We start from the raw sequence: 26,318 nt of genomic DNA on the forward strand, positions 1-26,318 counted from the left end.
GTGAATGATGGTGAAAGTTTTTCTTTTTCGGGCCACCCTGCCTTGGTGGGAATCGGCCAGTGTGATAATAAAAAATAAAAAAAAAATATTTAGATAAAGGTAGGGAAGTTCTCATTGCATTTATGGATTTAGAAAAGGCATATGACAGGGTGGACATGGGAGCAATGTGGAAGATATTGCAAGTGTATGGAATAGGTAGTAAGTTACTAAATGCTGTAAAGAGTTTTTATGAGGATAGTGAAGCTCAGGTCAGGGTGTGTAAAAGAGAGGGAGATTACTTCCCAGTAAAAGTAGGTCTTAGACAGGGATGTGTAATGTCACTATGGTTGTTTAACATATTTATAGATGGGGTTGTAAAAGAAGTAAATGCTAGGGTGTTGGGGAGAGGGGTGGGATTAAATTATGAGGAATCAAATGCAAAATGGGAGTTAATACAATTACTTTTTGCTGATGATACTGTGCTTTTGGGTGATTCTAAAGAAAAGTTGCAAAAGTTAGTGAACAAGTTTGGGAGGGTGTGTAAAGGTAGAGAGTCGAAAGTGAACATAGATAAGACTAAGGTGATGAGGGATATTACATTGGAGGATATCACATTGGAGGGAGTATGGAAGAAGTGAATGTTTTCAGATATTTGGGAGATGATTTGTCAGTGAATGGGTTTATGAAGAATGATGATAACTATACAATTGATGAAGAAAAAAAGGCGAGTGGTGTGAAGACAAAAAAAGCATTACCCATGGAGGCAAAGAAGGGAATCTATGAGAGTATAGTGGTACCAACACTCTTACAAGGGTGTGAAGCATGGGTTGTAAAAGCTGCAGTGAGGCGGCAGCTGGAGACAGAGGAGATGTTGAGCCTAAGAGCAATGTGTGGTGTAAATATTATGCAGAGAATTCATAGTGTGGAAATTAGGAGGAGGTGTGGAATTACAAAAATTATTAGTCAGAATGCTGAAGAGGGACTGTTGAGGTGGTTTGGTTATTTAGAGAGAATGGAACAAAGAATGACTTGGAGAGCATATAAATCTGCAGGGGAAGGAAGGCGCAAGACTGGTCATCCTCAAAAAGGCTGGAGGGAGGGGGGTTAAGGAGGTTTTGTGGGTGAGGGGCTTGGACTTCCAGTAAGCGTGCGTAAGCATGTTAGGAATGAATGGAGACAAATGGTTTTTGGGACCTGACGAGCTGTTGGAGTCTGAGCAGGGTAATATTTTGTGAAGGGATTCAGGAAAACAACTTAGCCGGACTTGAGTCTTGGAAATGGGAAGTACAATGCCTGCACTTTAAAGGAAGGGTTTGGGATACTGGGAGTTTGGATGGATGTCTAAGCTGTCATATGTAAGCGCCTCTGCAAAAGACAGTGATTACGTATGAGTGATGGTGAAAGGGTTGAATGATGAAAGTTTTTTTCTTTCTTTTTGGGTCACCCTGCCTCGGCAAGAAATAGCCAACGTGTTAAAAAAAACAAGGAAACTGGTTAGCCGGACTTGAGACCTGGAGGCGGAAAGTACAGTGGATGTAGTCTGGAGGAGGGGTAAGGTTATTGTGGTTTGGAGGGTTATCTGAACTATCATGTCAGTGTTCTTTTAGCAAGACAGCAATTGAATAAGTGATGGTGAAATTTTTTTTTTTTGGTCAAACAGCTGGTATTTAACCCTTAAATGGTCCAAACAGATCGACATTCAAATTCGTAGTGCTACAAAAATAGATCTACTTTTTTTTTACATATTTTCAAATATAACAAAAAAAATGTAGATAAAAGATTTTTTTAAACGTTTTCAAATTTAAAACAAAAAAGAAAATCTACATTTTTTTACATACTTTCAGATGTTGAAAAAACGTATATATACGTTTGGACCGTTTAAGGGTTAAAAAAAAAAAATTGAAAAGTGAACACATATTCTTTCCCTCTTCCACTGCACTGATTCCAAAGAAGAATTCTCCATATTTAAGCAGATATATGCACATTATCACTAGTATTAAGTTTTAACCATTTCGGTGTCGGTCCCATTATATCACAGCTTTGAACCCAGTGTCGGTCCCGTAGTATGACACATGTGCTCAGCTCACTCAAATCAGCTGAGTGGTAAATTTAGGCCTAGATATGAGAGAATTGGTCTGTGGTAAGTGTGCATTATATAAAAAAAAATCTGCAGCATGCAGTGAATAATAAGAAAAAAATTGCAATATTTTCGCTTTATAACACCCACTTTACGGTGTATTTTCATATGATTTTTATGGTTGTATTCTTGGTCTCATTTGATAGAATAGAAGATATATTACAAAAATAGAGATGATTTTGATTAGTTTCAGGAATGAAAGTATGTAGCTTGAAATTGAGCTCGAAGTAGAGGAAATGTTCGATTTTTGCCGCTATTCCAGAGTACACAATACGTGTCCAACTGGAAAGTTTAATATGCATTTAGGAATGCACTAACATTATTTATACAATTATTACAATAATGCAATAGTCTGCGTAACAGTAAATCCTCTATTTTTCTGTGTGAATAAAATTTCAAAATGAAAAGCAAGTGTAATACAAGAGGGGCCTGGAGACGTGACTAATGAATAGAGGAAATATTTATTTAGTGCCAGGAACATCTACACTGTTAATTCTGGACCCTATTTTCTAACTGGCAGTTGTTGAATTTTATATGAAATTAGCCAAATTACCAATTTCTGATCACTACATTGGATAACTGAAATATGTAAATGGTCGGTTTCTTGTACTCAGTCGATATAATAAAGAAATACTAGTGAAATAGCTATAAGTTTGGTGGACTGGAACAATGAAATTAGCCAAATATAGAGCTCAGAGTGAGCGAAATTGCTGATGTGTAAATATTGCCGAGACCTCTAACTTTGCGAGGGGGTAATTCGATAAGTTGTTCATTAAATTTCATACTTTTGGTTGCATTACCTTTGGAAAAGGAGTATCATTTCATAATTTTTTTTTTTTTTTAAAATTCTTCAACCCTGACAGCAAATTTGCGAGCAGGGGTCGCAACACTGAAAGGGTTAATCATCACAATTATACACATTTTTTTTTTTCAACAAACCGGCCCTATCCCACCAAGGCAGGGTGGCCCAAAAAGAAAAACGAAAGTTTCTTTTTAAATTTAGTAATATATACAGGAGAAGGGGTTACTAGCCCCTTGCTCCCGGCATTTTAGTTGCCTCTTACAACACGCATGGCTTACAGAGGAAGAATTCTATTCCACTTCCCCATGGAGGTAAGAGGAAATAAACAAGAACATGAACTAGAAAGAAAATGGAAGAAAACCCAGAGGGGTGTGTATATATATGTTTGTACATGTATGTGTAGTGTGACCTAAGTGTAAGTAGAAGTAGCAAGATGTACCTGAAATCTTGCTTATGTCTGAGACAGAAAAAAAAAAGACACCAGCAATCCTACCTACCATCGTGTAAAACAATTACAGGCTTCTATTTTACACTCACTTGGCAGGACAGTAGTACCTCCCTAGGCGGTTGCTGTCTACCAACCTACTACCTGGGAATTATACAAATCTTATCACTAAAATTTTGATAATAGCACATTACCTTTGTCATCATATCAACAGGGCTTGAAGCTCGCACTGGACTTGGTGTAGCTGTGGTAGTAACAATTGCAGTTTGCACAACACGGGTAGTACGTGCTGGTGGGGTGTGGGGAAGCAGATGGGGTGGTAATGCATCCTGAGGTCGGCATATTAGACACAAGTACCCTTTTTCTGCACATCTGTAAAATAATCATCAATAACGTCATTATAACCTTCTCCTGTACACATTACTAAATTTAAAAAGAAAAACTTTCGTTTTTCTTTTTAGGTCACCCTGTCTCAGTGGGATATGATCAGTTTGTTGGAAAAAAAAAAATTATTACATGTCTTCCTCAACATTCGCAAGGGGTTAGGGGATCAAGAACCTCACGAATGTTGAAAAATCGCAAAAGTTTGGTGCCCCATTATACTGTAGGGAAATATAATACAATACTGCTTCCTTAACCTATTGAACCATGAACAATCATAAAACCCATTAAAGATTAAAATATTGTACTAGTGCCAGCCCTTTGGTAAAGAAGGTGAGAAAAACTATAGAATTCAAGAAAGAACTCGTAGCAGAGTACCAAAGTGGAGGAGGAAGAGAGAGGGGAGAATGTGCCTTCTTCAGTGATTCTGCGATATGTACGATACTAAAGCAACACAAGTCGATTAAGGCTACAGCACCAACCAGAAATAAAGTGTAGCATTAACAGTGTAGCAAGTAAGTTTAGCAATTAATCGATAGAAAAAGGACAGCACGAACCTAACTCCTCCAATGTTGTTGGAGTTATACAGGGCGACTGACAACACTGACATCTCTAGTCTCTACTGCCTTTGATGCCCCCTCCACCACCACCATGTATGGCTTATGTCTCAGTGGTCCTTATACCCCAACAACACAGCAACACTCGTGACATACTTAATGACGTATTTTATTCATTCTAGAGTATGTGTCATTTTTCTATGTTATTAATACTGTTTATTATGTCATATTAGATGAATTGTGATAGATAAATAAGCTGCAGAGTTGATATTAGTGTCATATTGAAGGTCTATCTTGTCCTATCTCCAAACAAACTCTGCTACCTCCACAATTCCTAAGACATATAATGACATATCTTAAATATGATTGGGCGGCTGGGAATTCGCAAATGTTCGAAGCCCGCAAAAGTGGAAAATGCAAATGCTGAGGGAGACCTGTCTAAGACAAGTATCCTTTTTTGGCACATCTGTAAAATAATCATCAATAATGTCACTTTTTTTTCAATGCACCAGCCACATCCCACTGAGGCATGGTGACCTAAAAAGAAGAACAGGTTTTTTCCTTTCACATTTAGTAATTTATACAGTACAGCTTCTCGTAACTTAGCAACATACTCATTTACCAACGCCTCGGACTTACGACTGGCTCTCTGATCAGTATGCATACCTAAATAGTGTACATTAGAGCTGAGTTCCTCTATTCTGTTTATACTGTTTAAATATTTAAAAATATACCAGAAATGTTATAAATGGTGCAAAGGTGACATTAAAACAATATCAAAGATAGTCGACACAAACCCATTACCATTACAGCATGCTCCTTGCTTAGCGATGAATTCATTTACCAATGTGGTGTTAGGAATGGAACTCTGTCATTGAGGAGAGGCTGTACTTAATAATGTCAAAGTATTTAATAATGGTCAAAACTTCTGCACATTGTGAATTCCATCACAGACTGATTGCTACTATTGATTCACATCACCACTGTTGTGATATAAGAATTGTCGATATTTTCCATTTTTAACACATTGACCATCTCCCACTAAAGTAGGGTGACCGAAAAGAAGAAAAAATACTTTCATCACCACTCACTCTCACTCTCAGTGGCTGTCACACACAACTACATCCCTGAGTCCAGGGTCCCTCACATAGTTCATTGTCATGAACTCAGCTCACTTACGTAAGCTGTGAATGGTCATTTTTGGCCTAGATATGAGAGAAAGGGTCTGCACATTGAGTGTACACAGCACAAAAAAAATCCTGCCCACATGATGCATGATGGGAAAAGAAAACTCTTCCCATGTGTTTAGTTTAAAATAGCAATTTTGGGGTGTAGTCCAGAATAAATTTTAGGGTTTTATTGGCTGTTTCCTAGGATCATTTGATAGAATGGAAGACATGCTACAGAAATAGAGATGAGTTTGGCTGGTTCAGGACAGAAAGTAGCTGGAAACTGGGCTCCAAATTAGTGGAAATATTCAATTTTTGCAAATTCCTGAGGACATGTAAGGCCCTCCTACACCCCCAGACTATTCTATAGACTTAATAGGTCTGATTCAATTATTGGGAGAAACCACGGCCAATCATTTTTGGTTATATTTCATTATTCGGGGAATAAGAAAATCTTCTATTTTCGTGGGATTATGAATTGAAAATGGAAGGCAGATATAATATAGGAGAAGCCTGGGGATGTGATTAATAAATAGAGGGAATGTTGTTTTAGTGCCAGGAAATGGTAAGTACAATGCCTGCACTTTAACCCGGTCAGGGTTTCCGACGTACTAGTACGACTTACGTGCCAAGGTTATCGACGTACTAATACACTTAACTTCTAGCTCCTTCAAATCAAGAAGGAAAAGGCTGGTAAGCCTAGATGTGAGAGAAAGGGTCTGCATAGTCGGTGTGTGCGGTAGGAAAAAAATCGAGGACCCAGTGGTGCATTGTGGGAATGCCATTTAAGTACTCCTTTATAACCATGCCTCGCGGTAAGAAACTCCTCACTCCTCGGCGAATTGGGACACTTTTGTTCCCCAGTGACAGGTCTAATACAGATGGAAGTGCCTGTGAAGATGAATTTCAAGGTTTTGATGAGGTTGTGACCGAAACTAATGACCATAATACTGGTAATAGAGAGGAAAATCCAGATGGCCCTCAACCTCCTGCATCTGGTGCTGGGCCGCCTTGTTCACAATCAGTTGTACCAGAATGAAAGAGGAAACTCATATTTTCCCATATCCAGGACTCAGATGTGAGCAATGGTGATGATAGTGATAGTGAATATGAACTACAAGCTCTTGAAAACAGTTCCAGTAACGATAGTGAAGTAGAATATTCTCCAGTGAAACGTCAGTATATACGACGGAATATGCGCTTTGGTAGTGTGCCATATGCTATTCCAAGGGGAAGGAGGACATCTTGGAGTACATCCTGTGACTGTACAACAGGAACAGATAGTGAAAATGAAGATTATAGTGTTGCAATTGGGATGGAAAATGTGCATGCATTTGTTGGTGGTAGTGGTGGTGCCAGCCGTGAGGCACCAGCAGTGGGCCATGCTGCTACCCATGCCACTGCCTCAGCAGAACTATAACAAAGGCCACCATCCCCCACCCACCCACCACACCAACCACCACAACCACAACACCTCCATAACCACAACCTCCACAACCATAACCATCTTTCAATATCCAGTACCCACCAGCAGACCGCACCTAGGATTGGCAGGAAGCTGCCAATTTTGTTCCCAATCCTCATCACTTTGATGAAACTCAAAGTGGAATACGGCCATCTTGTACACTTGGGAACAATGCCACTACACTAGAATGTTTCGAGTAATTCTTTGATGAACCCCTGACGGAAATTATTGTCGGGGAAAGCAACAGATACACCTACCATCCGACTTATGACCGAGCTTGGTTCAGACCAACTGGTCGTAAGTCAAAATGGATGTAAGTCGAACCTTACTACTGAATATCAACATCACATTTTTGTAATGACTTGATTTTATTGTTTTATTCTGGCATTTCATTTTTTACATTACTTTTTATGCTGTTAGTACTGTGTTTCGTACTGTAAGGCTTAGGATAAACACTGTGTACATCACAAACAGTTGTTTATTTCCCAGAAATTTGGCATACAAAACACGGTCGTAAGTCGAGTGGTTGTATGTCGAGCAGGTCGTAAGTCGGATGGTAGGTGCATCAAGTACACCATGGCAAGCACAATACTTTCACCAAAATCACGCCTACACCAGTGGAAGGAGACAACTGTGGCTGAGATGTAGCTTTTCTTTGCCACAATAATGCTTATGCCACATGTGTATAAGCACAGTGTGAAATCATACTGGTCAACAGATCGCCTGATTGCAACCCCAGGTTTCACTGATATAATGCGAGTGAATCGATTTGTGCTACTATTACGTATGCTTCACTTCTCAGACAAAACCAGGCCTGACAGAAATGACAGATTATATAAGATTAGGAATGCGTTTGTGTATCTGAAACAGAAATTCATTATATATTTTTATCCCTTCGGGAAGCTTGTTATAGATGAGCCTTTGATTCTGTTCAAAAGAAGACTCATTCAAGCAGTACATACCAAGTAAGAGGAAATGCTTTGGTATAAAGTTATTTGTGCTTTGTGACTGTTACAGTGGTCTTGTATTGGATATTATAGTGTATACTGGAAGTTATACATTGCAAAATACCAGGAAATTATTGGGCACCTCTGGTGATGTGGTTAGAACAATGATGGAACCATATCTTGGTAAGGGGCATATATTATATACTGATAGCTGGTACACAAGCCCCTCACTCAGTGATTTTTTTGCGAGTGAACATGACAGATGTGTGTGGCACAGTGCATGGATATCGTTTGAAGCTGGCACTCATAGAGGTGAGGTGCAGGCGTTTGCTGCCAATGACATCAAGTCATTTCAGTGGCATGACAAATGAGATGTCACACTGCTGTCATCAGTTCACCCTAACGAAATGACAAACACTGGCAGGCAGAATAGAAAGACCAATGAACCCATTCTAAAACCTGCAGCTGTGATGCACTACTCCCTCAATATACACTCAGTGTATATTGAGGGAGCACAGTATCATCAGCAAAAAGTAATTGTGTCAATTCCCATTTTGTATTTGATTCCCCATAATTTAATCCCACCCCTCTCCTGAACACCCTAGCATTTCCTTCTTTTACAACCCCATCTATAGATATATTACACAACCATGGTGACATTACACATCCCTGTCTAAGACCTACTTTTACTGGGAAGTAGGTGATGAAAGATTGGATATCAGATTGGAGAGAGAGAGTATGGAGGAGGTGAATGTATTCAGATATCTGGGAGTGGACGTGTCAGCGGATGGGTCTATGAAGGATGAGGTGAATCATAGAATTGATGAGGGGAAAAGGGTGAGTGGTGCACTTAGGAGTCTGTGGAGACAAAGAACTTTGTCCTTGGAGGCAAAGAGGGGAATGTATGAGAGTATAGTTTTACCAACGCTCTTATATGGGTGTGAAGCATGGGTGATGAATGTTGCAGCGAGGAGAAGGCTGGAGGCAGTGGAGATGTCATGTCTGAGGGCAATGTGTGGTGTGAATATAATGCAGAGAATTCGTAGTTTGGAAGTTAGGAGGAGGTGCGGAATTACCAAAACTGTTGTCCAGAGGGCTGAGGAAGGGTTGTTGAGGTGGTTCGGACATGTAGAGAGAATGGAGCGAAACAGAATGACTTCAAGAGTGTATCAGTCTGTAGTGGAAGGAAGGTGGGGTAGGGGTCGGCCTAGGAAAGGTTGGAGGGAGGGGGTAAAGGAGGTTTTGTGTGCGAGGGGCTTGGACTTCCAGCAGGCGTGCGTGAGCGTGTTTGATAGGAGTGAATGGAGACGAATGGTTTTTAATACTTGACGTGCTGTTGGAGTGTGAGCAAAGTAACATTTATGAAGGGGTTCAGGGAAACCGGCAGGCCGGACTTGAGTCCTGGAGATGGGAAGTACAGTGCCTGCACTCTGAAGGAGGGGTGTTAATGTTGCAGTTTAAAAACTGTAGTGTAAAGCACCCTTCTGGCAAGACAGTGATGGAGTGAATGACGGTGAAAGTTTTTCTTTTTCGGGCCACCCTGCCTTGGTGGGAATCGGCCAGTGTGATAATAAAAAAAAAAAAAATAAATTTGCATTTTTTTAATTTTGTGTAAAATTAGCCAAATTACCAACTTCTGTGCACTTCACATGGTAATTGTAATAGCTGAATGGCAAGTTTCATGTGCTCAGTTGATAGAACGGAAGGGATGTTAGTGAAATAGCTAAGAATTTGGGCAAATGAGGCACTGGCACTGACTTAAAATAGGACTCAAGGTGGGAAAATCGCAGATGCATTGTTAAGATCGCCTGTCCACGATTATATTGCATGTACCATAATATATAAACCAAACCTACTTTCTCAAATTGGAAAATTTTTTACAAATGTTTAATGATTTACTATTACTTCTATGACACTTTAAAGCTGAGAGATAATAATGACCTATGCTTCTGGGAGACTGTACATATCATATTGATTTGAATGACAGAAAAACAAAAATATCATGCAGATATAAAATTACTAGGAGGAGAATGTCATTAAAGTTAATGTCTACCTTTCAGCATCATCTTCTGTGTGGATCATGTCATCAGAAGCATGCAACCAGCGCTCACAATTAGAACACTGAATGATGAGTTCACCATCAGAATATGGTTCATCACATACTGGACACTGGGTCATAGACATACATGGACCACACATGCTATAATTTTGCTGCCAAGTGGCATTAGGGCCAGGGTCAGTAGCTCCACAATGAAGACACATTGCACACCTGTGGAAAGGAAATTTTACTACAAACTGACAGAAGTCAAATTACATGTTTGTAACTACAGCAACTAAGTTAAGATCGTGGCATTCCCATCTTCAATATTTAATCAAAAAGGTAATTGATTTAAAATTTCCAGTCTTTAGTACTCTGTTGGTAAATTCCTAAGTTACAGCTACAGTCTTATCTGCTTATCAATTCTTTCATATTCTTTCAGAATCATGGGAATATGTGATGTAAAATAATATTGCTTAAAATATTTCTTTACCAAAAATAAAAAAGTCAAGTAAAATGAATTTCAGGAGGATGTCGTCATTAACAACACTCGAAAAAGTTTAAAGATATTGTAATAGTAATCAATTATAAACATAAGACAACTTTAGTTCTATTTCTGTAACCACAAGAAGTTAATTACAATTAATTTAGAAGCCAAGGATATGAGGAAAGACTTTCATTATTCAATCTCTAAGTCCTAAACAAATGAAAGCAGAATGGCAAAGAGCAGACATAATCACAATATAGCATACAGGATACTTAAGAAATACTGGACACACATATATGCAAATACAGACCGCATGAAAGGGATGGGACCAGACCAGGATACGAGCTAAAAGGCTGATAAAAGAACTTGCTATACAAACATTACAGAAAAGAACAAGGAAATTCGCTTCATGGAAAAACTGACAACTCCACACAAACTTAAATTTAAATATGGTTAACCAAAGAGTGAGGGATGCAACCCATCCAATGATCAATGAAACTGTAGCTCCTACCCTGGAAACACTGCTAACTGAACAAAACTGTGACTAACAGAAAATGAAAACAATGTACCATTATTAACCCTTTGACTGTCACAACCCCAAATCCTGATATGTCTCCTGGTGTTGCACTATACTGTATTTGAAAAAAAAAAAAAAAAACTTATGAAATGATAATCTTCTCCCGATGGTAATGACACCAAAAGTACGAAATTTGATGGAAAACTTATAGAATTATGCTCTTGTGAAGTTAGCGACCTCGGCGATATTTATGAATCAGCGATTTTGCCCACTTCGAGCCATATTTTTGGATAATTCCACTGTTCCAGTTGACCAAACTCATAGCTATTTCTTTAGATCTCCATTTGTTCAATCGACTGAGTACAAGAAACTGCCCATTTACCGATTTCAACTACCCAATAAAGTGGTCAGAATTTGGCAATTTGACCAATTTCATGCAAATTAAAAAAATATGCCAATTTCAAAATAGGGTCCAGAATGAACAATGTAGACATTCCTAAAACAACATTTTCTTTGTTCATCAGTCATGTCTCCAGGCCCCTCTGATATTACTCTTCCTTTCCATTTTGAATTTTTATTCAAACATTTGTTTACTCTTGAACATCGGCAAAAATCAAACATTTCCCCTACTTTAAGCTCAATTTCAAGATCCTTTTCATAGTAAAACCCATCAAAATCACCTCCATTTCTATAATATGTTCTCCATTCTATCAAATGTGACAAAGAAAACGAGAATGTAACCATAAAAACTATACAAAAATATACCTCAAATTTGGCGCTTTAATCCAAAAACACGGTTGGAGTTTTTTTTTTTTCTCATTATGCACTGCCTGCTGCAGGATTTTTTTTATACTGCACACACTGACCACACAGACCCATTCTGGAGGGGTATGTTGTGTATCTTTGTACGTATATGCTTCTAAACTGTTGTATTCTAAGCACCTCTATAAAAACGAGTGATTATGTGTGATTGAGGTGAAAGTGTTGAATGATGATGAAAGTATTTTCTTTTTGGGGATCTTCTTTCTTTTTGGGTCACCCTGCCTCGATGGGAGACGGTCGCCTTGCCCAAAAAAAAAAAAAAAAAAAAAAAATTTAATGCATCTCAGAGTGATTATTATTGTATGTTATTATTATTATTTTTTTTAACAAGTTGACCATCTCCCACCGAGGCAGGGTGACCCAAAAAGAAAGAAAATCCCAAAATGAAAATACTTTCATCATCATTCAACACTTTCACTTCACTCACAAATAAACACTGTTTTTGCAGAGGTGCTCAGAACACAACCGTTTAGAAGCATATACTTATAAAGATATACAACATATCCCTCCAAACTGCCAATATCCCAAACCCCTCCTTTAAAGTGCGGGCATTATACTTCCCATTTCCAGGATTCAAGTCCGGCTATGTAAAAATAACCAGTTTCCCTGAATCCCTTCACTAAATATTACCCTGCTCACACTCCAACAGATCGTCAGGTCCCAAATAACATTCATCTCCATTCACTCCTAACACGCACATGCATGCTTGCTGGAAGTCCAAGTCCCTTGCCCACAAAACTTCCTTTACCCCCTTCCACCAACCTTTTTGAGGAGGACCACTACACCGCCTTCCTTTCCCTACAAATTTATATGCTCTTCAGGTCATTCTACTTTGATCCCTTCTCTCTAAATAACCAAACCACCTCAACAACCCCTCTTCAGCCCTCTCACTAATACTTTTATTAACTCCACACCTTCTCCTAATTTCCACACAATGAATTCTCTGCATAATATTTACACCACACATTGCCCTTAGACAGGACATCTCCACCACCTCTAACCGCCTCCTCGCTGCAGCATTTACAACCCAAGCTTCACACCCATGTAAGTGTGTTGGTACCTCTATACTTTCATACATTCCCTTCTTTGCCTCCATAGAAAATGTTTTTTGTCTCCACATGTACCTCAATGCACAACTCACCTTTTTTCCTTCATCAATTCTATGGTTAACCTCATCCTTTATACATCCATCTGCTGACATGTCAACCCCCAAATATGCATCTGAAAACATTCACTTCTTCCATACTCCTCCTCCTCCAATTTGATATCCAATTTTTCTTTATCTAACTCATTTGACACCCTTATCACCTTCCTCTTTTCTATGTTCATTTTCAACTTTCTACCTTTACACACTCCCAAACCCATCCACTAACCTTTGCAACTTTTCTTTAGAATCTCCCATAAGCACAGTATCATCAGCAAAAAGTAACTGTGTCAATTCCCATTTTGTATTTGATTCCCTATAATTTAATCCCACCCCTCTCCCGAACACCCTAGCATTTATAAACTTCTTTTACAACCCCATCTACAAAAATATTAAACAACCATGGTGACATTACACATTCTAAGACCTACTTTTACCAGGAAGTAGTCTCCCTCTCTTCTACACACCCTAACCTGAGCCTCACTATCCTCATAAAAACTCTTTACAGCATTTAGTAACTTACCACCTATTTCATATACTTGCAACATCTGCCACATTGCTCCCCTATCCACTATCATATGCCTTTCCTAAATCCATTAATGCAATGAAAACTTCCCTATCTTTATCTAAATACTGTTCCCATATATGTTTTAATGTAAACACTTGATCTACACATCCCCTACCCACTCTGAAACCTCCTCATCTGCAATCCTACATTCTGTCTTGCCTCTAATTCTTTCAATAACTCTACCATACACTTTTCCTGGTATACTCAGTAAACTTATTCCTCTATAATTTTTACAATCTCTTTTGTCCCCCCTCCCTTTATACAAAGGAATTATACATGCTCTCTGCCAATCCCTAGGTACGTTCCCCTCTTTCATACATTTATTAAACAAAAATACCAACCACTCCAACACTATATTCCCCCCTGCTTTTAACATTTCTGTCATGATCCCGTCAGTTCCACCTGCTTTACCCCCTTTCATTCTACGTAACGTCTCACACACCTAACACACTTACATCCTGCTCTTCTTCACTCCTAAAGATGGTATACCTCCTTGGCCAGTGCATGAAATTACTGCCTCCCTTTCCTCATCAACATTTAAAAAGTTCCTCAAAATATTCCCACTATATACCCAACAGCTCCATCTCCCGATCTACTAACTCCCCTACTCCGTTTTTAACTGACAAGTACATTAATTCCCTAGGCTTTCTTAACTTGTTTATCTCACTCCAAAATTTTTTCTTATTTTCATCAAAATTTCTTGACAGTGCCTCTTCCACTATCATCTGCTCTCCTTTTACACTCTCTCACCACTCTCTTCACCTTTCTTTTACTCTCCATATACTGTACTCTTCTTATAATACTTCTGCTTTGTAAAAACCTCTCATAAGCTACCTTTTTCTCTTTTATCACACCCTTTACTTCATCATTCCACCAATCACTCTTCTTTCCTCTTGCACCCACCCTCCTATAACCACGAGCTTCTGCCCCACATTCTAATACTGCATTTTTAAAACTATTCCAACCCTCTTCAACCCCCCCTCCCCCCCCCACTACTCATACTTACACCAGCCCAACTTTCTGTCAATAGTTGCTTATATCTCACCCGAACTTCTTCCTCCCTTAGTTTATACACTTTCACCTCTCTCTTACTTGTTGTTGCCATTTTCCTTTTGTCCCATCTACCTCTTACTCTAACTGTAGCTACAATTAAATAATGATCTGATATATCAGTTGCCCCTCTATAAACATGTACATCCTGAAGCCTACCCATTAACCTTTTATCCACCAATATATAATCTAACAAACTACAGTACTTTCATTACGTGCTTTATCATACCTTGTATATTTATTAATCCTCTTTTTCATAAAGTATGTATTACTTATTACCAAACCTCTTTCTACACAGCTCAATTAAAGGCTCCCCATTTTCATTTACCCCTGGCACCCCAAATTTGCCTACTACTCCCTCCACAACATTTTTACCCACTTCAGCATTGAAATCCCCAACCACAAGTACTCTCACACTTGGATAAAAAACTACCCACACACTCAATCAACAATTCCCAAAACCTCTCTATCTCCTCTACACTTCTCTCTTCTCCAGGTGCATATACACTTACTATAACCCACTTTTCACATCCAACATTCAATTAATACATTTATACTCCCTCTATTCCTGCCATAGGTTATCCTTCAACATTGTTACTCCTTCTTTAGCTCTATTTGAAACCCCTGACCTAATCCCATTTACTTCTCTCACCACTGAAACTCTCCCACCCCCTTCAGCTTTGTTTCACTTCAAGCTAGGACATCCAGCTTCTTCTCATGCATAGCATCCACAATCATCTCTTTCTTACCATTCGCACAACATCCACGCACATTCAGACATCCCACTTTGACAATTTTCTTCTTCTTTCTAGTAATCTTTACAGGAAAATGGGTTACTAGGCCATTGTTCCCGGCATTTTAGTTGACTTTTACAACACGCATGGCTTATGGAGGAAAGATTCTTATTCCACTTCCCCATGGATATAAAAGGAAAAGTAATAAAAACAAGAATTATTAAGATAAAATCAAAGAAAACTCAGATGAGTGTGTATCAATAAATGTGTACATGTACGTGTAGTGTGACCTAAGTGTAAGTAGAAGTAGCAAGACGTACCTGTAATCTTACATATTTATGAGACTGACAAGAGACACCAAGAATCCTACCATCATGTAAAACAATTACAGGCTCTCGTTTTACACTCACTTGGCAGGACGGTAGTACCTCCCTGGGTGGTTGTCTACCAACCTACTACCTACACAGATTAAAAGAAACCCTTCCCAGGTCAGAACCCAGGTTCTTCTGTCGTGATCCAAAGGCACTACGATAATTCATTCAGACATCATAATTAGAACGACCTCTAAAGTGCAAACATCCCTATCCCATCTCAGAGTGCATGCACTGTGCTTCCCACCTTTTGGACTCAAGTTCAGGCAAAATTGCTGATGTGTAAACTGCAGCCAGATTGCTAACTTTGTGCCAAGATAATGTAGTTAATTCAGAATAAGTAGAAACAAGTGTTTTTCACAGCTTGACATGCTGTTTAACCCTTTGAGGGTCCATACCATAGTTCTACGACTTTGAAGCCAGAGTGCCGTAGCTCTTCGCCAAGAGATCAGCTCACTCACAAGCTGTAAGTGGTAAATTTGGACCTAGATATGAGAATGTATCTATGTGGAAAATGTGCACCATATAAAAAAAAAAATCCTGCAGCATGCAGTGTATTACGGACCAAGGTAAGAAAGGCCCATTATCCTGTGTTGTAAAGGGACTTGGAGCGAAATACACACAGTAGCAATCTTTCAATTGTATTTTCCTTCACCAAATATGTATAGATTTTTACAGCTATGTACACTACATACAAGAGTTTGAAATACGTATAAGTGAACAACACGATAAGTCAAGGCAACACAAGAACCAGTGCGAGACAACCATGTTCAATCAGCAGAAGTCTGAGAGTGACAAGACCTGAGTGTGAGTGACACCACATCACATCAGCAATTGTCCGACCCAGTTACATGATTGGCTGAACCAAGGTACTGATTTAACGATGGGGTGCCCTTAATCATTAAACCCTTAGCACCTGGTTTGCTGGTTGGGAGGCAGCCTATATAAGTGTACATATGCCGAATAGAGGTGACGTACTCTTTGCATGCCACACAGTGAATAATGAGGAAAAATGTGACTGTGGTTTTTGGTTTAAAACAGCTATTCTGCAGTGTTTTTGTATAGTTTCAATGGTTGTATTCATGGTTTCTTGGTCTCATTTGATAGAATGAAAGATACATTACAGAAATAGAGAAGATTTTAATTAGTTTTAGGACTGAAAAAGCTTGAAATTGAGCTCAAATTAGCGGAAACATTCAATTTTTGCCGATGTTCCTGAGTAAACAAATCACGTCACGTGTCCAATACTCATGAACTGGTGGGTCTAATGTGCATTCATGAATGTGCTGATATTATTTATATAATTATCACAATATTGTGTAACAGTAAATCTTTTAATTTTTGGTGTGAATAAAAATTGTGTGTGTGAATAAAAAAACAAAATGGAATTCATTTGTAAAGCCTGGAAACATAACTAATAAACAGATGAAATGTTATTTTAGTGCCAGGAATGCCTGCATTGTTTATTCTGGACCCTATTTTGAAATTGGAATGGTCTGAAATGTACAGTAGACCGTCATTTAACATGGAAGTTACATGCCTGAAAAACGCTGTGTTAGACCAAACCGAGTTAGACAAACTGAAGAACTTATGGGAAAAATAGGATTACGTTCCTGGGAGCCCCCAAAAAGCCAAACTTTTTTTTTTTAGACCAACAGATCTTACAAAATAAAAGTGAATATGTAATTGTAGTGCATTGTCGTGATATATTACTGCTTAAGACTACAAATGGAATAGAAATAATAGTATTTCTTACCTTAAATTGTGGGGAATGGTGTTTGTGGATGATTGTGAATAGAGTGGATATCGATGGTGTGGCCCTACTGGGCTGAGGTGGATGGTTGTTGGTTGTCGGCAGAAGTGGATGGTAGAGGTTCTGGTACTGAAGTCGATGGTTGTATTGGAGTGTGCATAAATTCTGTAATGGATCTCTGGGCTCTCTTACCCTGCAGTACATTATACAGCTGATGGTAAGGCATCATCAGCTGGTCTAGACCCTATTTCAAAGCACTGCTTCTAGATTTGTCAGGGTCCTCTTCAGAGAAAAAGTCTGCTAGTCTAGAAGCAGCATGGAACTGCTCACGTAACTGCTGTAGTGTTAATTGTTTTTCTTCAGTTTCTTCTTCATCTTCTGTTATGTGGCTCCCTTGTATCTGTGCATTGAGCTCTGCCAGCATTTCCTCTGGACTTCTGTCTTCATCATCATTATCTTCTAAGAGCTCATTCATATTATTATCATTCATATCTTCAAAACCATCACCTGGTAATCTCCTTGCCAGCTGAACAATTTCCTGAACCTCACTCAAGCAAGGGAAAACCAGTGAAAGACTTAACTACAGAAGGCCATAACTTTCCCCAGTTTGCATTTAATGTTGATTGGGGTACTTCATTCCATGCACTTCTAGCATAGCTGATGGCATCTGCAATGTTAAATTTATTCCAGAAACTTGGTACTGCCAGGTTGGAGTCAGAGTCCATTGATGCAACTAGTTTTTTCATAACATTTTTGTGTAGTTACACATGAATGACTTAACTCCCCAATCATATGGTTGTATTAGAGATGTTGTATTTGTAAGTAAAAATACAACTTTTACATGTGGGGTCACATCCAGCAAAGCTTGTGAATGAGTACAGGAATTATCAAGAATGAAGAGAGCCTTGAATGCAAAGTTCTTGCTGTGAAGGTAAAACTTGACTTCAGGAATAAAGCAATGCTTAAACCAGTCAAGAAATATTTCCTCTGTCATCCATGCTGACTGGTTTGACCTCCAAATTACTGGTAAGGTGTTTTTATCTGCACCATTCAAAGCATGAGGATTCTTAGAGCAGTAAATAGCCATGGGCTTACACTTGAAATCACCTGATGCATTACTGCAAACGAGCAAGGTGAAGTGATCCTTTGCTGCCTTGAAGCCTGGTGCCCTTTTCTCTTGCTGACTGATGTAAGTTCTTCTTGGCATTTTTTCCAAAAACCACTTGTGTTGTCAGCATTAAACACTTGATGTCACTCATAGCCACCCTCAGAAATAATTTCCTGCAATTCAGCAGGGAAATTACTTGCTGCTGTACGATCAGCTGAAGCACTTTCGCCAGAAAACTTAATACAATGGACCTTTGGCTAACGATATTAATCCGTTCCTGAGAGCTCATCGTGAGACGAAATTATCATTAGCCAAATTAATTTTCCCCTTAAGAAATAATGGAAATCCAATTAATCTGTTCCAGACAGCCAAAATTATTAAAAAAATAATTTTTTTTTTCATGAAATATACATTTCCCTACAAAGAAAACAATGAGACATGCACAATAACTATATAAATGTTAAAATGACACTTTACTTTATTGAGGAGTACTGATTAGTGATGAGACACTGTTTTTCTTGAACACCCTGGGATTTTCAGAGTGATACAAGAGTAAAGGCTTCATTTTGCAATCCCCACTAGCATTACAACAAATCAAGAAAGTTAGCCTGTCTTTCATAGGCTTGTGTCCTGGAAGTGCCTTTTCCTCCTGAGTAATGTAGGTCCTGTTTGGCATTTTTTTTCCAGAACAGGCCTGTTTCATCACAAATGAACACTTGTTGGGGTTGGAATTTTTTAACTTCACCATGCCTTATTACACTGTGTATGCCACTATGAATAATACAATATGAGCACTAGTTATTTTTTTCCTGTTCGAGAATTAAGGATGTATGCAAGAAACCAGCCAACCTGGCTTGTAAACAATGACGGGAGGGCAGCTGAGGCACTCAGGCTAGACGGACAGGTTTGGGCTGAATCATGTTGGGCGAGTTTTTATCGTTAGCCAGGCCAAAATTTTTATGCTCAAGCGCTTCATTGGGCGGATTTAACGTTATGCGATGCATTCGTTTGCCGAGGGGTCCACTGTATTATGTAACTTATTATGCAACTTGAATCAAGAAATCGTAATGACACGATTGTGGCTAGCTGGTCTAGTGGCTAACGCGACGAGCTGGAGTTTTGAGACTCTATGACCGCGGGTTCAATCCCGGCCGGGGGTATGGTATGCAACTTGAAGTTGTGGAACCAGCCTGTGCTAAACACTCACACTTTTTCAGGCCTTCCTTATCACACACTGCTTTAAACAACTGTAAGGCCTTTTCCCTAATTAAGAGGAAATTAAGTGGTGCACCTTTCTATGTCTTTCGTTCAATCCACTCAAGCAACAAGTTTTCAGTTTTATTTACTTGCTGTGATCTGTGTGTCATTCTTTGCATGAGGTGACATAATGGGTTATTCATTACACAAGCTCGTATACTCACCTCATTCTTTTTAATTGTACGAAATGATGTTTCATTAAGGCCATAGGCCCTCACTATATCCACCAAACATGAGCCACTCTTAAGATTATCTAATATCTTGATTTTCTTCATAATTCCTAGACTTGAACACTTAAACCTTTTCTTGTCACTTGCAGGAACACTTGTATGCTTACTGGGTGCCACGATTGCTTGGCAGATTTAACAAATGGTAATGAAAACAAAATATGCATGTAAATAAACACAGCAAGCTTCTCGAGTATCGTTGTCCTACAAGCGTATGAACCGAACCGAAGGCTGAGAGGGTGGTGTGGGAGGGTGTGGGTGGCGGGGGATGGCGGTGGGTCAACCAGCATGAGACATGGTCACCCAGCAGGCGACCGTGCGCTCAAAAATTTTTCCTCTCTCGCAACCGTGTTAAACTAATTTTACGAAGTGTTAAACAAAAATATGCTGCAATTCTTCAATCGTGCTATATACAAAACGTGCAAGACAAAATCGTGTTAAGCGACGGTCTACTGTATGTGAAATTGGCCAAATTATCAATTTCTGATTACTTTATTAGCTGAAATAGTTGACTGGGCAGTTTCTTGTGCTCAATCAATAACACAGAAGGCATACTAGCAAAATAGCTTAGAATTTGGTCAACTGGAACAATGCAATTGGCCTAAAATAGAAGTCAAAGTGGGCAAAATCGCTGATGTGTAAATATCACCAACACAGCAAAATTCGTGATAGTGTAACTGTCAGTTTTCCATCAAATTTTTGTATTTTTTGTTTTATTACCTTCAGAAAAAGATTCTCTACCATTTCCTAAGAAAAATAACAAAAAATTTCTTGAACCCTGTGGACAAGTTTCAGATCAAGGGTCTAGACCCTAAGTGTTAAGTATGAGCAACGTAACATTTGTGAAGGGATTCAGGGAAACCAGTTAGCTGGAAGTGGAAAGTACAGTGTCTGCATTCTGAGAGTTGGGATATCTGCATTTTGGAGGGGCACCTGAACTCTATTATCAGCATGCCTCAGGCAAGACAGTGATGGAGTGAGTGATGGTGCAAGTATTCCTTTTTCATATCACCCTACCATGGCAGGAGACAGCCAGCGTGTTAAAAAAAAAAAAAACTGGAAAAGCTGCTGTAGTATGGTACCCAAAGCCCACAGCTAATGAACATCTTCATAACAAATATAAAAATTCAAAAACATGCTGCAAATGTACTGCTCCCAGTGATAAGCAATAACTACAAAGACAGAAAACTTCAATAAAAAGGGAAAATGAGGAAGCATAACCACATATAAACCCATGAAAAGATAAAAGAAAATAAAGATGGTTTTAAAATGCCCTGAACAAGGACAACAAAAGGACACAATAGTGAACTACGAAAATAAATATGCCAAAAAGATGCAATAAAATACAGTAGACTCTTGTATTACACTAGTTATGTTCCTGAAAAATGCCGTGTTAAATAAATCCGTGTAAGATAAACTGACGGACTTGTAGAAAAATGAGGGTTACGTTCCTGAGAGCCTCAAAAAAGCCAAACAACGTTTTTTTAGACATCCAGATCTTACAAAAGTACAAGTGAATATGTAACTGTTCTTCAATGTCATGATGTATTATGTTGTTTTTACTGCTTAAGGCTACAAATGCAAAAGAAGTAACAGTACAGTGGAACCTTTAATTTCGAATTTAATCCGTTCCAGAAGCTAGTTCTAAATTCGACAAGTTTGAAAAGCAAAGCAATATTTCCCATAAGAAATAATTGAAATACAATTAATCCATTCCAGAAACAAAAAAAAATATTCACATAAAAATACATTTTATAGAGAGTAACCCTTTGAGGGTCACCAGGTCTTCTCAGAGACTTGTTCTCAGGGTCGCCAAAATTCCAAAAAAAAAAAAAAAAAAAAAAAAAAAAAATATTATGAAAAGATAAAGAATCTTTTCCCAATCATAATGACACCAAAAGTATGAAATTTGATGGAAAATTTACGGAATTGTGCTCTCGCGAAGTTAACGGTCTCAACGATGTTTACACATCGGCGATTTTGCCCACTGAGCCCTATTTTTGGCCAATTCCAGTGTACTAGTCAACAAAAATCATAACTATTTTGCTAGAACTCCGTTTTTTCTATCGAATGAGTACAAGAAACCACCCAGTGGTCAGAATTTAGCAATTTTGCCAATTTCACACAAATTTCAAAAGATGCCAATTTCCGAATAGGGTCCAGAATAAACAAGAAATACATTCCTGGCACTAAAATAACATATCCTCTGTTCATTAGTTACATCCCCATGCCCCTCTTACATTTCTTTTGCTTTCCACTTTGAATTTTTATTCTCACAAAAAATAGAAGATTTACTGTTATGCAGACTACTGTATTAGTGTAAAAATGGTATAAATAATACCAGCGCACTTGTGAAAGAATATCAGATTCACCAGTTGACGTGTATTGGACGCGTGGTATGATTTGTTTACTTTTGAACTTTGGCAAAAATCGAACATTTCTGCTACTTTGAGCTCAATTTCAAGGTACTTTTCATTGTGAAACCAATCAAAATCATCTCAATTTCTGTAATATGTCTTCCATTCTATAAAATAAGACCAGGAAAACTAGAATACAACCATAAATACCATACGAAAATACAGTGCAAAGTCACTGTTTTAAACCAAAAACACGGACAGAGTTTTTTTTTTTTTCTCATTACGCACTGTGTGCTGCAGGATTTTTTTTATACTGCGCACACTGACCACATAGACCCATTCTTTCATATGTAGGCCTACCAGCTTTCTCTTGCTAGATTTGAGGGAGCTAGAATTTATGCATACTAGTACAGTACGTCAAAAACCCTGGCGAGTAAGCCGTACTAGTACGGCCGAAACCCCGAAAGCGTTAATTATAGTTTTACATACACATAACAAATAGTGTACAATTATGTATTAATAAATTTAAATAAACATATAAAATAACATTTTTACATACCTTTATTGAAGATTGGTGATGGCATCTGGAAGATAGGGAGGAGGAGGAGAGAGGGAGTTGGGGTTAGTGTTTGAAAGAGGAATTCCCCTCCATAACCAGCCTCTGCTGGCCTTAAATTCACTATCAGCACTGGTTCCAGAAGTTTTCTGTACCAGATCAGCATGCAACTTCCTAGCCTTCTCACAAATAATCGTCTCCGAAACACTATCACCTGCCATCTCTTTATCCTTGATCCACAACAGCAACAACTTCTCAACCTGATCGATTCTCTGGTCTTTTTTGGTTAGCATATTAACACCTTTCGCAACATCAGCTTCCTTGATTTGTTCTTTCTTTGCCACGATAGAAGCGATGGTCGACTTGTTTTTCCCATACATCCTGGCAAGCTCAACAGGTTTCACACCACTCTCATACTTCTATATTATTTCCTTCTTCACATCTACGGTGTTTCTCACTTTCTTTACCACAGGGGGTACCACTAGCAAATTTCTTTGGGCCCATGGTAGCTTATTTCACAGTCCCACAAGCACTAAACACAATGAATTAATCGTAAAATGTTTGAATGAGACTGCAGGTTAGTGTTCACTCAAGCATCGACAAAACCAGACTGGCTCATGGCGCCTGCGTGGGGACACGGACAGAGCAGGCTGGTGGACAAGTCCGGTACCCGGCGGTTCGAGAAAAGGGGCAAGTTCGATAATGGTGACAAAGTTGGTCGAAAAAAGTGGTAGATTTTCAAAGAGTTCAATAAGCAATACACTCGAAATTTGAGGTTCCACTGTATTTCTTTCCTTTAACTGTGGGTGCTGGTGTTTGTTGACGACTGTGAAGAGAGTGGAGAGTTATGCTGTGGCCCTACTGGGCTGAGGTGGAAGGTAGCAGTTCTGATACTGAAGTCGATGGTTAGACTGGACCGTACATAAATTCTGTAGTGGATTTCTGGGCTATTTTACCCTGAAGTACATTATACAGCTGACAGTAAGGCATCAGCTGCTCTAGACACTGTTTCAGAGCACTGCTTCTAGATTTTTAAGGGTCCTCTTCAGTGAAAAAGTGTAAGTCAGTAAGTTAGTCAAGTCAATCAGTAAGGCAGTCAAGTAAGTCAGTAAGGCATCAAGTCAGACAGTCAATTAAGTCAGTAACTCCAAAACTTAAAATGCTTAACCCTCTTCTTGCCACTTTCAGCAACACTTGTGTGCCTACTGGGTGCCATTATTGCTTGGCAGATACAAGATATAGCAATTAAAATATCAAAACACAATCCACAAACACAGCTAGCTCCTAGATTTGTATGAGCGGAAGGCTTGGACGAAGGTGGCAGGGGATGTTGGTGTATCTCCCCCATGGAGACAGTGGTCTTACCTACAGCAAGGTGGTGGCCTGAGCTCAGGAAATATCCTGCAGGTGACGCTTCAAATTTTTTCCCCTCCCACAAACCGAATCATGTTAAGTTAATTTTACAATGCGTTGTATAAAATTATGCTGCAATTTTTCAAGTGTAATAACCAAAATGTGCCAAATAAATCCATGTAATATAAGGGTCTACTGTATTTTACCACAAAAAAAAAAGCACCTTGAACATAGCTCTGCTCCTCTAGCCAAAAATGGGTAATTATATTAGCAATGTAATTTTGCCATATATGTATGTTATAAAATAGTATATACTGAGAAATTACTAAACATTTACACTAATAATTAAGTGACCAGTGCTACAAGCCTGAACCTACCATTTACATCTCCAAACACCTGAAGGAACATGGTCCAGTGGAGGTTTCATACAATAAATATGATAAGAAATATCACAGTCCTCACACAGTACTAGTCGGGCTTCATCATTACGCTCTCCACACCCCTCACATACAGTACAATCCAGGCACCGCCAACCTTTCTGCAGTACCACTTTTGTCACCTGAGGATATGGAATAAAACAAAATTAAAAATCATGAATTGGACAACATTGGTTCCAATGTTTTCAAGCCAAATGCACTTGTCATTTTTAATTAAATGTTCATGTCACTAGCTGAGAAAGCAGTGAACTGTGTATTGTAGTTATAATGTACAGCTACACTAAGCACTAAAAACTCTAGACAAGCAATTAATAATTAATTACAGAAACAAGCACAGGAACATATGCTTGAAATTAGTATACACTCGAATCTCACATTTCAGGCAGGTTGAACTCCTGAAAATCTGCACTGTATGTGAAATTGCAGTAATGTATATAGTGAAAGAACACGTGAAAAAATAGAGTTCCATTCTTGACACCTCCAAAATAGTCAAACAATATTTTTTTTAAACTAAATTTCACCACAACCAGCTAGCCTAATAAGACCACGTTAACCCTCTACATTCATTTCAAGATCAACCAGCAGTGGCAGTTATAATACAGGGCATGTAAAACCTTTAACTGTCACTGCTGCAGTTATAATATAGGGCATGTAAAATCTTTAACTGCCACTGCTGGTTGATCTTGAAATGAATGTAGATGGTTAATGTGGTCTTACTAGACTAGCTGCTTGTGGTGAAATTTACAGTTTTAAAATGCAGTATATTGAACTAAAAGGATTATGAAAAACCATTGTTAATTGTCTTAAATTCTGGTTGCTGGTGGTTGTTGATCTTGAAATTTATGGATAGGGTTGCTGTAAAACTAGGCTGAGGTAGATGGTTGTGGTTCTTGAGAAGATACAGAGCTGTTAGTTACTGATGGTTGTCAAGGAGTGCTCTGGTATCCTGTAACACATCTCTGTTTTGCTCAACAACATATTATACAGCAGACAATTTGGTATCACTGTATGTTCCAGAACATGCTTCACATCAATGCTTGTGTGCGAGTGTCAAGGTTTTTCTCATGTCAAAATCTATCTCTACCAATGGCATGCAGTGATCATAAATCTCTTAGTGTGTTAACTGTTTAGACACAGGTTCTTCTACTTCATCTTCATCTGTTATCTGACTCCCTTCTAATTGGGAACCGAGTTCCCCAACATTTATTCGGCTGTTTGTTCTTTGTCACCATCGTCTACAGTTCTGACTGCGTATCTTCACAGCTCTCACCAGGCACTGTCCTTACCAGATTCATAAATTCTAGAACCTGACTCTGCTGAGGATAAACCTGTGAAACTATTCACCACACTCCACCCTGCATTTGACTGGGTCACTTCATGCCATTATTTTACACTGGTTAGTTAATCTTCAATATTAAATTTATAATAGAGAACTGTCATACTAAATTGTCACCCACTGCTGGAACAAGTTTCTGTATGACCTCTTTCACGGTCGGTGCCATAACATTATGGCTTGCAAGCCAGTGTTGGTGCTGTAATATTACACCAAAATTCTAGCGGCTTCCAATCTTGCAGAAGAAAGTTGATAGGCCTACATATTAGAGAATGGGTCTGAGTGGTCAGTGCATGCAGTATAAAAAAATCCTGCAGCACTCAG

At 38.7% G+C, this 26,318-nt stretch overlaps 1 protein-coding gene across 1 annotated transcript in view; it reads right to left on the bottom strand.

Annotated features, from left to right (window-relative positions):
- Positions 1–26,318, bottom strand: part of LOC128703308 (histone-lysine N-methyltransferase 2C) — a 394,589-nt gene that overhangs the window by 302,449 nt on the left and 65,822 nt on the right. The window contains 3 exon segments of the mRNA XM_070085312.1: positions 3,558–3,735; positions 9,936–10,151; positions 24,602–24,783. Coding sequence (XP_069941413.1) covers positions 3,558–3,735; positions 9,936–10,151; positions 24,602–24,783 — 576 coding nt within the window.

Source organism: Cherax quadricarinatus, chromosome 15, assembly GCF_038502225.1.
Source record: "Cherax quadricarinatus isolate ZL_2023a chromosome 15, ASM3850222v1, whole genome shotgun sequence".
NCBI lineage: Eukaryota > Metazoa > Arthropoda > Malacostraca > Decapoda > Parastacidae > Cherax > Cherax quadricarinatus.